Below are 14,261 nucleotides of genomic sequence, written 5' to 3'. Positions count from 1 at the left end.
TAAACTGTATTCTCTTAGTAGTGAAGATGCTTCACTGCTTGTTTTTTTCCATTTTAAGTAATCTATTATGTACACCCATAAGTTTGTGTCATTTTGCCAACAAATTGTATTAGCTGTTAAAGGTGTGTTCGCTTCCTGGGTTTTGTTTTAAAATGTGAGGTCAACAATGCTTTTGTCATAAAAGCTGTACACACACGCACGCATCATCTTTATGTGATGTTCTTGGATTTTCCCAGGCATGTACCTGCATGTACATGCTACTTCTTTTCTTGTTCAGGTTTGGATTGGGTTACAGTGGAGCTTGTTCTTAGGATTTCTTTCTTTTTATAGAACACCAAGAGTACTGTTATGCAACAAACCCCTTGGCACTTTCTTGCCTGTCATGCACACATCACCTTTCTGTTTAATCCACTTCTATGTGTTTCATATTCTCATGTCTTTTATTGCTTGTAAAAAATACCAGCATTATGACTTCAGGTACTCACTGTTTCTGGCTCTTAAGAGCTTTTGTCCACTTTGTAGCCTTTCTCATTTTAGGAGTAGAGCATTAGGGCAAGAAATACCAGTTGCGTTAAGGCTTCTGCAGCTCTGTTCTGCTTGACAGAACTTAACAACATAATTATTTCACTCTTCATTTAGTCTTAAGACTTTTAACATCTGTCTAAGAAATTCTTACCCCAGAGCACTCACAGTTTACACTTACTGAATTAGCAGAAAATCCAGCTTCCCTGGCCTCATTCTTGAAGGGCACTGAAAATTCATTTAGTTGAACTAAATTCTGAATTACCTGCTTTAGTAGTTGTGGAAAGGGTGTGTTACAGCTCACTAAGTCTGGGTGACGCAGGTTGTTTGCTAATAAATTTTGACATTGGATTGAATGTACAGTAGAGAGGGTTTAAGAAAGGGTTATGAATTCCAGTTCTAGAGTGTTACTCTTTGTTTCATTTTGCTAGGCAAAAGCTGCACTATGATCTTGTCTGATGTGATTAACATGAAGAGCCAAGAAAACTTACCTGATTAGAAGAACTAAATAATATTGCCAAGCTTGTATTCCCAGGAGGTAGGAAAAAAGGGGCCCTATAAGTTTCAGAGTTATGGAAAACACTGAGAAAATGGATTTTAAAATGTGCTTTAGGCAGTTTGCTCAACAATACATCAGGGAAACTTCCAAGTCTACATAGCGATTACCCGATCACTGAACATATTATTTAATTGTAGAACCACTTATATTCCATCTGTATTTCTCGAACCCAATCTTTCCAGATGTCTCAGACCAGTTTTATAGGCACCAGACACATTAGGGAACAAAAGGCTTTCCAATATATACTCATATTATCAAATGTAGTCACTAACTCTCACCAATATCAAATGTGCATCACATGTTAAATCCACGTTCCAATATTGAATCCTTTTGTCAGCAGTTTGTGACTTTCATAACTCACTTTAATTCTTCAGAGGTCTTGAATATTGTCAGTTTCTAGGGTTTAATAGTCAAAACTGTCAAGCACACAAAATATTTTCAAACAAAGTGATCTCTGAAGGGTTCAGTGTAATTATTTTTCACATGTTTTAATGAAAATGGCTTCACAGTTCTACATTTCCTTTCCCTGAGTCACTCTGAATCATGCTGTTATGGGGGAGTCTGCCTGGGAATCCAGACTAGAATTACTTTTCAGCATGGGTTGGGGGATGGTGCCCAGAGGATGTCCCTTCCTCAAACTTTCTTAGATAAGAGAGGAATCCATGAATTGTACTCACTGTGCTTGAACCCAAACCACGTTAGCCCTTTGAGAAGCAGGTTCAAGTATCCAGAGAGTTTCTCCATTTTCTGCTCCTTTTCTTTCAGAGCCATTTAGAAGCTTCTAAATCCTAAAGTCTGCAGCCAGCAATGTCACAGCTAATTGTTTTACCTGCAGCTCATCATTAAACAAAGTGTACATTAGTGTATTTTTTCATTTTTGCTCTGAAGAATTTTTGCATTTTGCTATTATACCAACTATTGAGAGAGATTTAAACTTTTATCTTGCAAGCAGCTTTCCTTGACCTCTCCATACCCCCTGCCATGCCTGCAGAAAGAGCACATAATAGTTCACTGTTTGTGTGCAATTTGGAAGAGCCAAGATAAACCTCAAAGAAGGAAATGCTGAAGGAATCATAAATAATATGTTGTTGTTTGCCAGGGGAGAAGGAAAATCCATGAAATGAGTGTTGGAATATGACACTGTATCAGTAAATGACATGAAACAGATGTAGGTATTTATGGGAATGGTATACAGGAGATCAAAACTTATTGAAATACCTGTTAAAGAAAAGGACTGAAGCAGCAGGCTCCAAAATCTCCTGTTATTAGGCATCTGATTCCATTTCCCAAATGTAGCTTTCTGTGAGTTAACATTGAATTTTTATACTGAAATTTCCCTGAGCCTTTGTAATTGTCTCTTTTGCCTGGATGTTTTGAACTGATGTATCTCCAGATCACATGTGAATAGCAAGTGCTCATGATGCCCTTGTTATCACAGGGGAAGCACTCTCCAGAATTCTTATATCGTCAAGTTAATTTGTGTTGCTCCATAAATCATGAGTGAGTCATGTACTTCCTCCCACAAGGAGTGAGTTTCACTATTTTGGATTCTGTATTTTCTTTTAACGTTTTATTGAATCATGTAAAAGGGGGATAGAAGTAAAAATCCTGTTTTAGTCACTCTGACATGAGAGAGGAGAACTGATAGGGAAAGGGTTTATAGAAGAGGTGGATGGTTTAGCTTCAGTAACCAACTCTCTGTCCTGGTCCCTTACTAGGTGCTGAAATCCAGTACATAAAAATTTAAGATAATCTGTTGTTTAAAAAAAAATAAAATTGTGGAACCATCATTTTGTGTTAGGAGATACGTAGTTAAAATCACCAGTCTGGTGACACAGGGCAGTGAAGGTGAAGTGAAGCTACAAGGGCTCAAGAAGAATCTTAGTGAACAAGAGAACTCAAGATTGCACATAAATAAATAAAATCTGTGCTTTGCTGGATTAGGTCCTAATTAAAGAACTGTCAGATTGTCCAGACTTGTTCATATCAGCTCAGTCTGTTTATTTTTTTTTTCTTGCTTCCAATATTTTTTAAACTTATTGCCCTGATATCAAACATGTGCAAGATGCAAATTAACTTTTATATTCTATCTACAAATTAAAAGATTTTAAAGGTATTGAAAATGCAATCCAAACCAGACATTTTTCCCCTTGCTTGTTTTTTCTCAGAGATTGGCAGTCAGAAATTCCACAAATACAGCCGAGAGAAGACACTGAAGTGGTTAAAGAAAAAGGTATTGTGTTTCGCTTTTGCTTTAAAAATTGCTATTTGTTTAAAATGGAAATACTTTTTAGCTTGTCCATATTTGCATTGGAGCCATGTGCTGTGCCTCAGTTCAAGGTACGTGTTCTGTCCAAGAAGGACAGACATCACAGTAAAGTTGCTCCACTTGGGAATGTGATCAGGTGTTAGAGATATTAACAAGCTTGTTGCATTTCTCTTTTTGACGGGATTGGCCATGAAAGGGGCTTATACGGGGTGTGGGTAGGAAGAAGATGTGTCAGCTTATTGCTGTGGGCTTTGCATAAGGTGAGGGGCTTGCTTTTGCTTTGTCCCTTTCATAGATGGGCTAGAGGAGGGTTTTAATTGTTACAGTTTCTAAATTCTGCTGTGCTTTGAAGCTGACAGAACTACCTTGGTTTTGTGCTACAAATGTGTTTCCTGAAGTTTTGGCAGAGTTCACTCAGAATGGTCCTGGTTTGGTTGCTATTATCCTGATCCAATCATGCTGTTCAAGAGGTCTGTAGAGTTTGCCAGAAATAAACTAGTGTTAAAGCTAAGCTTGATGGGGTCTTTGTTTCGGTATAAAGAAAGTCAATTTCATTTGACTCATGCACATGTGCCCTTAACATGATGCCGCTCTATAGAAAAAGAGGTTGTGCATCACATGATGAGGAGGCCTTGTCATTTAAATTAATCAATGCAAGCACAAAATCTGGTCCACTTTCTGCAGTGATGAGGCATGGGAATGAATACCTATTTTGCAATGATTACCTGAATATTTACATGTGAACAGGTACCTGTTTGTGTTGTTGAAAATACCTTTGTCTGACAGTTCTCTCTCTGTTGGATCCAGCACATCAGTGCCCTGTAAAGTCTTTAATCTTTGATTTCCACCAGGACTGCCTTTGCCATCCTGCTGAGCTCAGGATTGTTCTCTGAGCAGGTGTATTTCTCACCTGTATAATCATGGCTGTTGAGTCTGAGTAGCTCAGCTCATCTTAGGGTGCTGCAAAAGTGGTGCTGTGTTGCCAAGGCAACATGTTCAAAGACATGCTAGTTTCTTTGGGTTTTTTGAGCTCATCTGCTAGTCATTACAAATGTATATTAAATTTCACCACAGTCCATAACTTGAGTGTTTTATATGCTTGAAACAAAATTACAAGAGCTTTGTCACTGCATTAACATGTGCATAACAATATTGATACAGGCATTTCATTCTTTGGTTTTCTGTAGGTTAATCAAACAGTGAAAGCACTTAAAAGCAACAATATATCAGTAGGTGAAAGGGTGCTTGCAAGTACATTTATCAACAGTAAACAGATCACAGACGCTCAGGAAGGTAAGAATACTAAACATCATAATGAATTCCATTGTTGTGAAGTCACATAAGTAGAGATAAAACACATGATTAGAAACTAAAATATATTGAAATTGGCCTTTGCAGTAAATTTATACCCTGTACAGAAAATTCCATATAAGTTGCGACTCTGTGCCTTGGCTTTTCCAAGTTCTTTGCTATATTCATCAGATGACATTGTAATTAACAATTACAGTGGTCTCAGCTGGGGTTCTCTTAGCTTCTTCACAGTTCAAGGAGGAAACATTTTTCTCAGTGAAATATTTGCTGAAGTGCTTTGCTGAATTGAGACTGTGTTAAAGAATAGGACACATATTTATAATGTATATGAGTTCCCACCCAGTAAGTGTGTCTGTATTAGAACATGCTTCTTTTCATTATTATTTTTATTAGGATGCATGGAGTATTAGCATTCATAGAATTCTTCTAAATGGTGAAGGGATCGTAGGAAGTCATGGTCACAGAGAAAAGGCTTCTGGTCCAAACATTACTTTATGCAACAAATGTACAAGTTGGATGCTTTTTTGTGGGTGCACTGGCATTTTACCATCCTCAACCCACTACAAAATGCACAAATGTGTAATTATTAAGGGCAAAATTTTGATAATAGATGTATTAAATTATAACAGTCCTATTACCAAAAAGTCTCGTGGGATCCTGTTTGCTTCTATTCACCATTTTGCTGGGGAGGACAATGTTCTGAATGTTACTGACACAAAATTCTGTAGAGAAACCTGAAAATGGATTCGGAATAAAATCTTCAAATGTTAATGAAAATTAAGAACAGTTTAGAGCAAGATGAACCAAGGCAAATTGTTTCTTATTACAGAGACAGTCAGAAGTCTTCATGCTATTGAAAATTAAGAAGAAACAAAGCAGCTTGCTCACAAAGTGGAAAATGACCTACCAATTCATGATATCAAAAGAAACAACATAAATGAGATTTACAAGGCAAATAGACAATTTTATAGAACAGAGATTGTTATATATGGTTTTTAAAAAGAGATAAAATTGCAAAAGTTGTGGCTTTAACTTCACAGTAGCTTTTCACCTTTTTCCCAACCCCTACTTTTTTAAAGAAAGAGGAAAGTGTCCTGGCAACAACCATCTTGACTATGGTTAAATACTTTTTCTCTGAAATTTATAATTAAATATTTCATCTGCAGTGGTTTTTTTTTTCCACCCTGCTCTTTATTTGTAGTGACATGATTATAGTAGTCTTTTTAAAAACCTTGGGTTTTCATATTTGAGAGAGCATTGAAATTGGGAATACTGGGGTCTAAAGTAAGTGAGTTTTGGAGGCAGTCCCGCTGTACGTGGCAAGGTGTATGACAGGAAGTCAAATGGGCATTACTCAACACTTATTTCTAGTAAGACTCATTTTCTTGTCTGATTTTCACTGCTGTGACAGTGCAATTTATTTCTGTACAGAATTGTTTTCATTGGGGTATTATGAAATTTCAGCACCTTAAAAATAGATGGGTATATGTAGTTAGCATCTACAGAGTTGTAGGGCAAAAATAGGGGAGGATATAACGAGAGCAAATAGGGAAGTAGGGGAGGTTTATCATATGGGACCTGACTATTTCATTCAGAAGACAAAGAAGGGAAGTGGGCAATATTCCTAATGTTTGATGAAAGATTAATAACAAGATAGGCTGGTGTAAGAACACAGACTCCATAGGAGGCAAATAGTGGTATTTTTAAATTAGTAAAGGAAGATAGTGAAGATTGCTTCAAGTCAGAAATGCAAAGGGAATGTGTTTTGTATTTAGTATGAAATAATAGCAGTTGATTTGGACTCACCATTCAGTGTCATAATGCAAAGAGAGAAATGATTGGAATATTTTTCTTAAGCAGTAAATTGGACATATTAACTGCTGAAGTGAAATTGTCATGGGTTGGAATTATTTTGTGTTCTCTCCTGACCCCAAAGTAGGCTTAGAGAGTGAAAAATCTTTGATGAATCTAGGCAGTGAAGGAAGGAGAAGTGCAGATAGGTGATAGTAAGAATTTATTATCAGTTCAACTGAAATGCGTATGCTGCTGTCAGTTTGTTACTGCTTTCTCCTTCAATGCCAGTTTGCATTGGGCTTTTCAGGTTAAAAAAAGAGAAAATGGGGAAAAAAAGATAAATTTATCTCTGGCACTAAAGTAATAGCTCTTTGCCACCTTAAGGTTGGTATGCCATGTACTTCTGAACTCTTTAAGTGTGGAGGCATATGAGCAGATAAACTGGCCTGTTGGAGTTGGAATCAAGAGGGGAGATTTTAGCTTAATATCTGTCTGGCAAATGCTTCCTGTGCATGGGTGCAGTTACTCCCTAGCAGCCTCAACAACAGCAAGTTTAAAAAATCCAGCCCATGATCAGTAAATGCTTGTGAAGAACGTGACCGGAAAAGATCTGGTTTAGGACTTTGTGTTATAAAAGGGTCACTTTTTTTCCTCAGTCTCCAGAAGAACATTTATAGCAGGAGTGCCCTGTACTGAAAACAGCTTCTAGTAGTTCATATTTCCACAGATAATTATCCTGTCTTGCCAGTGATGTTTAGATAGGCCTTGGCATTTTCTATAAAGTACTGAAAATTAAGTACAAGACTTTGAAATAGACTCATTGTCTCATCTAATTGTTTTCAGTTGAAGCCAGAAAATGTTCTTTAGTACTGAAGCCCTTGCCAAATAATTGTAAGATCCAGATGCTTTAAAATTAATGATTGCATGTTCTGTTGAGTCAGCTTTTTACTTTTGCAGGTTTTTAAAATTTAATTTCTTCGGAAAAATACACGATATCTAGTACTCTCAGAAAGTGAACAGCTTTTGTAAAGTACATGCAGCAGATATTAATAACATGTGCTGACAAAGTGAGTGTAGTAAGTCTTTACTTTTTAAATAAACCTACAAGTGTCATATAACATAAACTAGTCGAGGCAGAGAAGCATCACAGTGTATCCATTAGGAGTCTGTTGTGAGTGATTCAACCTTGTGCCTCATGGTAGCTCATGCAACATGGCTAAAGCAACGTGACTTTGTAACGTGAATGTTCTTTTTCTCCTCCTCCCCACTCCCTGACCTCTTCCTGAAGACTATGTACGGTATGCCCATGGGTTAATATCAGAGTATATTCCTGAAGATCTGAGTAAGGAGTTGTTAAAATACTTGGGGTAAGTATTGTTCCAATTGGCTTATAGCTTTACATGGCATGGATTAATGTCCATTTGGTCATTTCTGTTGAATACTGAGATTTGTTCATCAAGGCAGTGCAGTGAATGACACAATGAGATTCTATTTGCCACACTTGAATCATGATTTTTCAAATGTGGATTATGGGTTATTTTTTGGCTTTCCTATGGTGTTAAGGACTGTGAGCTGGGGGAGATGTAATGTTAAAGTCGGATAGGTCTGTTACCACTGTTGCCTGATGAAACCCTGAGTAATGTGTCCTGTTTGAAAACAAGTGGGAGGAAAATCCAAAAGAACAGTTTGTCCAGAATTGTCAAGCACAAGCAGCAGAGCCAGAAATTGAGTCTTCATCCCCTGTCCTCTTTCCTTTTCCCTACTCACTCAATGCTCCTTGGGTTTGACTTATTTATCTCACCTGTGTTAGTTTGTATTTAAATCTGGAAGGTGAGCCAACATCCTCATCCTGGTGTTCCCTGCCAGCAGCAGACTTAGCTTGGATCATCACTGGGACTCTGCGCCTACTCATCAGTTCAGTTCTGCTCAAAGGCTTCTGTTATGGTGGCCTTTGGAAAAGTGTGCAATTTGTAGCCTGAAGCCCCATAGCTGAACAGTTTCCTAAGTCAGAAATACAGTCCATGAGCTGCTTTTTTTTGCAAGTGCTTGCCATGTGTGAGCAGCTGATAACCAAAGCAGCATTCATGAAGAAGGATTTCCAAACCCTAGGTTGTGCAATTCATCTCTCTTAATTTTTAATTTAAAAACTTTTGTTCTGCAGGCTCCCAGAACTTAGAAGCCCAGCACCAGAGCCACCAGTGAAGGTAGGAGAACATTAAGATATTGATAGATGTGTTGTAAGTTAATTTTTCTGAGTTATTATTGAAACTGGACCAGACCAAGCACTGGGTACAATACATTAAGTAAGGTGGCCTCCTTGTGAAAAGCCAGTCTGAAACAAGCTCAAGAAATCTACCAGGGAACTCATATTTTTAATAAGGAATATTTTGGTTGGTTTTCCTTCTTAAAAAGGGGAGGGAAAAAGAGAGGCATATTTTATGGTTTTGGTCAACAGTCTTTTTCATGCGTGTTCTGCTTATTTAGTTTTATTGAGGTTGATGGGACAATATGACCTCATAGGTTTTCTTTCATATATAATTTATGAGGACCCTGAAAGGGACCTCCTGGGTCATGGATTCCCAGACAACCATGTTGAATAATCTCTCATACACTGACCATTCTTCACTGTAAGTCTCATTAGGATTTTTTATTTCCATTACTTCTCTTGGAAGAGTGTTCTATAACCTCATTCCTCTGATGCTCAGAAACCTTTCTGTAAATTCCACCTTGAATTTATTCATGGCCAATTTATTCCCCTGCCCTTTTGTGCTAACTTTATCATTGTTTTTTGAAATTGAAATGGCTCCTTTCCCTCCCTAACATTAGTTCTTTCAATCTGTAAAGGGAAAACATATATACTTTGTGTTTTCATTTTGAGAAGCCAATTTGGTTGTGTGAGATGGATTGTCCATTCCCTCATTGTGGAAACATTTCTTTACACCTATTCCAAGATGAATTCAATTGTTTCAAAGCAGATGACCAGAAAAATGTGTAATTATTTCTGATAAAACCTTTACTCATACAATATGATGGCATTCTTCCCTTCTTGTCTTAACTAGAAATACTTTGTCCCATCACAGACTAGAATCCCATTTGCCTCTATTGGTGTGTGATCAGATAGCTCTCTGTTGTGCTGTGAATAGTTAAGACACACAGTTGGTTTGGTTTTTTCCACTGCAGTTTCTACTTGATCAGTTCTCAGATTTACAAGAAATTCATGCAGTTAGTTTCTGTGTACATGACCTTTTGCTTCTTCTGTACATTTAATCTGGTTTTAATGTTTCCAGTCTTGAAGGTTCCCCAACTTTTTTACACAGTGTTAAAAGCTCTTTAGGTGTTCATAATGCTACTCAGTGGTGTACATTCAGCAAATGATAGCATTCTATTATTATCTTTAATAGTAATTAACTAGTAATCTCCATCTGATCCAATGGCATCCCTTTCTGCATTATTTGCCTTTGTTTCCCCTTTTCCCCAGTTTCTCACCTACCTTAAACTTCTTATGCAGTATTTGTTTTCTGTAATTTCAGCTGCTTAAGTGGCACCATGTCAAGTCCTCTGGCAATCCTTCACATTCCGTTGCCAGAAAATGTGTTATATTTGAGAAAATAAAGGCAACTTAGTAGGCATTACCTTGTTTTGATTTTAGGCTGAGACATACTGAGAGAGTTGAAGTTGTTCAGCCTGGAGAAGAGAAGGCTCCAGGGAGATCTTACAGCACCTTCCAGTACCTTAAGGGGGCTACAGGAGAGCTGGCAAGAAACTTTTTACAAGGGCACGTGGTGACAGGACAAGGGGCAATGACCTTAAGCTGAGAGAGAGTGTAGGTTTAAATTAGATGTGAAGGTGGTGAGGCAGTGGAACAGGCTGCCCAGAGATGTGAATTCCCATCCCTGGCAGTGTTCAAGGCCAGGCTGGATGGGGCTCTGAGCCACCTGGTCTAGTGGAAGGTGTTGCTGCCCATGGCAGGAGGATTGGAATTAGATGATCTTTAAGGTCCCTTCAAACCCAAACCACTCTATGATTCTGTGTTTCATTTACTCTTTAATTATTCTTCCTTGTTTCACTTTTTTCCCCACTCTCTTCTCCTGAGTCCTACTATCACTTTTTCTCCCTTCTTATATTAAAGATGGGTCTGTGGCTATTCTGTGCTATGGTCCCTTCCTGACAGAATATACACCAGGTTCTGGCTCTCATCTTGTAGCTTCTGATGCGGTCTTCCAACCGGATCAGCATACTGAGTTTTACTTCTGTCCTGAATAGAGTGATTTCTATTCTCTCTTCTGTCCCTGTGCTTAACCTCTTCATTTTTATTGAAAATGATTTACTGAGGCAAAAGAGTTCTTCCATTTTGGGTCCACACATAGGTTAACTTTAATATCTATCAGATCCCTACAGTACAGCAGCTTCACTTTCTCTTTTTTAATTCCCTTTTTGCTTCTGTAGCTAATCAACCTTGTACTGTTTGTTTTAATTTCCTTTCCAAGGTCTAACTCAGCTTGACTTTTTGGCAGTTCTCACTTAGTCCCAGGATTACCTGACCCCTAAACCGATCTTTTTTTTTTTTTATTTCCTTTCCCCTAGTCTTTTTTCCCCCCATTCATTAGAGATTTCTGCTTACACCTAGTGTCAGTTGGATTTTTTGGGGGATGAATGGGGGGTGGTGGAATGTGTGTGCATCTGTGTGAGCAAGGAGCCACATTTATAGTGTTTAGTCTGAAAAGCTTTTTCCTCCAAGATTTTCACCTTGTTTGAAGTCAAAGATCCAAAATCACTTCTTCAGTCTTTTACCTTCCAAATGTCTTCTTCACACATCAAGTCCCTTTGCTTTGCCTCAGACAAGTAAGGCATATGGTTTGCAAAGTTTGCCCCCTAGAACCAATAACTCCACTTTGGATAATCCTTTCCATTTACTTTAAACTGGGCAGCCCATGTCTGCTGAAATGAGATTACGTATCATGCTGGCCTTTCCTGCAATGTCCCTGCTACTTACTGAAACAAAGTCTAAAAAAACCCTCAGTTCTGGCTCATTCAGTGACTGTTCTGTTTAGCAGCATGTCAGCTAGCACATAGAGGAATAATTGAGCCCTACTGTTATTAATAGCATTTGTTCTCCAATGGATATCCAGAGATATGTTATTTCCATGTGGCTGGACAGTTGTTCTGGCTGCACAGTTACTTGGCCCTTTGATTCAGTTAAGAATTATCTTTATGTGTTGTAAGAAATATTAAGCACACATCAGGAGCCAATTGATAGTCATTAGCTATATAAGCATGTTAAAACAACTGTATTAAACTGCATGTGATGTACATTCCATATTGTGTACTAATAGCTCTTATACCGTTGGGATATTTCTGAGAATCTATTTTTAAAAACAGTTTTATTTCAGCAGTTTGGTTGCAGAGGAAATGAGGCTTAGAACTGTTCAGTTGTTGGGTAGTGAGACCTTGCTAAGGATCTGATTAATTTCCAAAACACTGACCAGGATGTGTATGATGTTTCTGTGTTTAAGTCCTTGCAACTTCAGAGATTAAAACACTCCTTTATTTCACAATCTCAGAGGAGCAAGGTAGGCTTATACATGGAAACTTCGTCTCCTTCAGACTGTTTTCAATCACTTGTATTGACATTTCTCTTCATGAGGGCAAGGTGTATTATCAGACATAATATATGATTATTCCAAAATAAGGTTCTAACATGCATTTCCTGTTTTGGAAAAATAATTGCATGTTTGTACATTACATTAAACTCTGAAGGGAGGAAAGATGTAGAAACTTCAGTGATCAGCCAAAAGGCAACAACACATTCTCTTTCTTGAACAAGAACAAGCTGGGTGCAGCCTGGTCTTTGTGATTTAATAATTAAATCAAAATTGCATGTTCCTTGTATTAATTGTAAGCCGTTGATCTTGTGTTGTAATCATCACACTGTCCAGTTTGTCAGCACAGGGAGTCTGGCTATTGGCAGATGATGAAAGACATTTACAAAGAATATGTAGGCTTTGCTACAACTAAACAGCAAATGTTTTGCTGAAATGCAAGCATTTTTGTTGTAAGTTTTAAAAACTTGTTTATCATATTCCGAAAAGAGGAGAAAAGTAATTCTTCATTAGATTGTCATTTGAAAATGTAATCACAGCACAGTAAACAGCCTCCTAAAGAGGCTGATCCAGATTCCATTGAAATCAGAAGAAAAGGCTTCAGTTGGATCTGGTTCTAAGAGCTGAGAAATCTAGGCTGCAGACCTGACTTCTGTGCCAAACAGAGAGAGGGAGGGGGAGAGAGAGAGAGAGAGATATCAGAAGCACCATAAACAAAATGAATAAAACAGGATCTTAAAATGTATGGTACCATCCAAGTTGCTTGCAAAATCACTCTCTTTGGCACAAAAGCTGGGAAGGCCACGGTCTAGATTTCACAGGATATTAAGGACAGGGTAGTAATATCAGATATATAATAATAATAAAAACACAGTGTTGTAAAATACTACATACTTTTTTTTCCCCTTTTGGAAACATACCAGAAAGTTTTCACCTTTAAACTAAACACATGCTCACAGTTTACGGAAAGAAATATTCATTTTTACAGCGTGATCATGTGGAGTGCTTAGAATCGTTCATGTGCATTATTTCTGAAGTTAGAAGGCACACAGCACATGCAGAGTCAAACTTCCATAATATACTGTTGGATTCAAGTGATGAATGAGCTATGGCAGTGTTTCACTCTTGCCAGCCTGTAGAAACTAATTAATTCTAAAGGTTGTGAACAAACAGACAACAGACTAAATGATGATCCACATGTGTTGGCAGATAGCTACAGCAATGGAGGTGCTTCACAGGTCCATGAGATCATAAGCACCACAGTTCCTTGACTGTCAGGCACTGACTTCCAACAGCTGCTCCAGAGGGTTCTCTAAATAGACTGACACCAAAGTCACAATCATGGCTGATTTCTAGCAGTCATTCTTCAGAAGGCTAGGAAGAAAATGCTTCCCCTGACAATGAATGCTGTCTTCTGAATGCTGTAAGGATGGTTTGCATTCACATGTAGAGAAGATGATTGCAGACAGAAATCTTCCACTCTTGCTGCAGATTCTTCAGTTGATTGCCAGTCCTGTTTTGGTGCTATGGTTATGTTTTAAAGCCAAAGCTTTGAACTTCCCTGTGTGTACATCATAAAAGTGGTTGACAGAGCAACTTCCTCACTCTAACATTTCAGAAAAGGAAATTGTCAGATGTCCCTGTGGAACCACAAGAAGACTATACTAAATTTAACAGCGACAGTCTGAAAACCAAGAAGGTAAGCAAGCCTTGCATTCATACTTGTTTTGCTGAAGTGCAGATGAATAGCAAATACTAGCACAGAGTGCATAACTTTCTCCTTCAAAACACATCACAAATACAAAACAAATACAAAATTGTCTGACATCTGTAATTATATCTCTTTGAACTTTTCTTTCAGGTTTAATGTGACAGTTTTAACTTCGTATTCTGAACTGTTTTGTACTATTCCTGCCAGGCTGTATTTCACCAGTGAACATTCCAGTGAGCCTCACAGACTCAGACATGTGTTAAGGTGTTTGGCTAATGTTTGCAGAGCTCTTTGAGACCTTTAGATGAGAAATCCTATGGCTTAGTGATAGCAACTTGTAAATTTCAGTAACTCAAAAAAGAAATGAAGATGGCAGCATTTACTTAAATTCCAAGGGATGCTAGGACAGGCTTTATTTTTACCTAGAAATATTGCTTGTGCACTTACTTATGTCAACTTAATGAAGTTAAGTCAACACAGAACTTACTGATTGCC

At 37.9% G+C, this 14,261-nt stretch overlaps 1 protein-coding gene across 3 annotated transcripts in view; it reads left to right on the top strand.

The window, feature by feature from the left end:
* Positions 1-14,261, top strand: part of RNASEH2B (ribonuclease H2 subunit B) — a 43,274-nt gene that overhangs the window by 22,300 nt on the left and 6,713 nt on the right. For 2 of the 3 annotated variants that reach the window (XM_066571185.1, XM_066571180.1), the window contains exons 6-10: positions 3,250-3,314; positions 4,538-4,643; positions 7,744-7,822; positions 8,617-8,659; positions 13,674-13,754. In XM_066571185.1, coding sequence (XP_066427282.1) covers positions 3,250-3,314; positions 4,538-4,643; positions 7,744-7,822; positions 8,617-8,659; positions 13,674-13,754 — 374 coding nt within the window. The remainder of the gene's footprint in view (positions 1-3,249; positions 3,315-4,537; positions 4,644-7,743; positions 7,823-8,616; positions 8,660-13,673; positions 13,755-14,261) is intronic. The other variant, XM_066571193.1, reaches the window with a different exon arrangement.

This window comes from Molothrus aeneus, chromosome 2, assembly GCF_037042795.1.
Source record: "Molothrus aeneus isolate 106 chromosome 2, BPBGC_Maene_1.0, whole genome shotgun sequence".
Taxonomy (NCBI): domain Eukaryota; kingdom Metazoa; phylum Chordata; class Aves; order Passeriformes; family Icteridae; genus Molothrus; species Molothrus aeneus.
The sequence above is the reverse complement of the archived record's forward strand: the minus strand, read 5'-3'. Positions and strand labels throughout refer to the sequence as shown.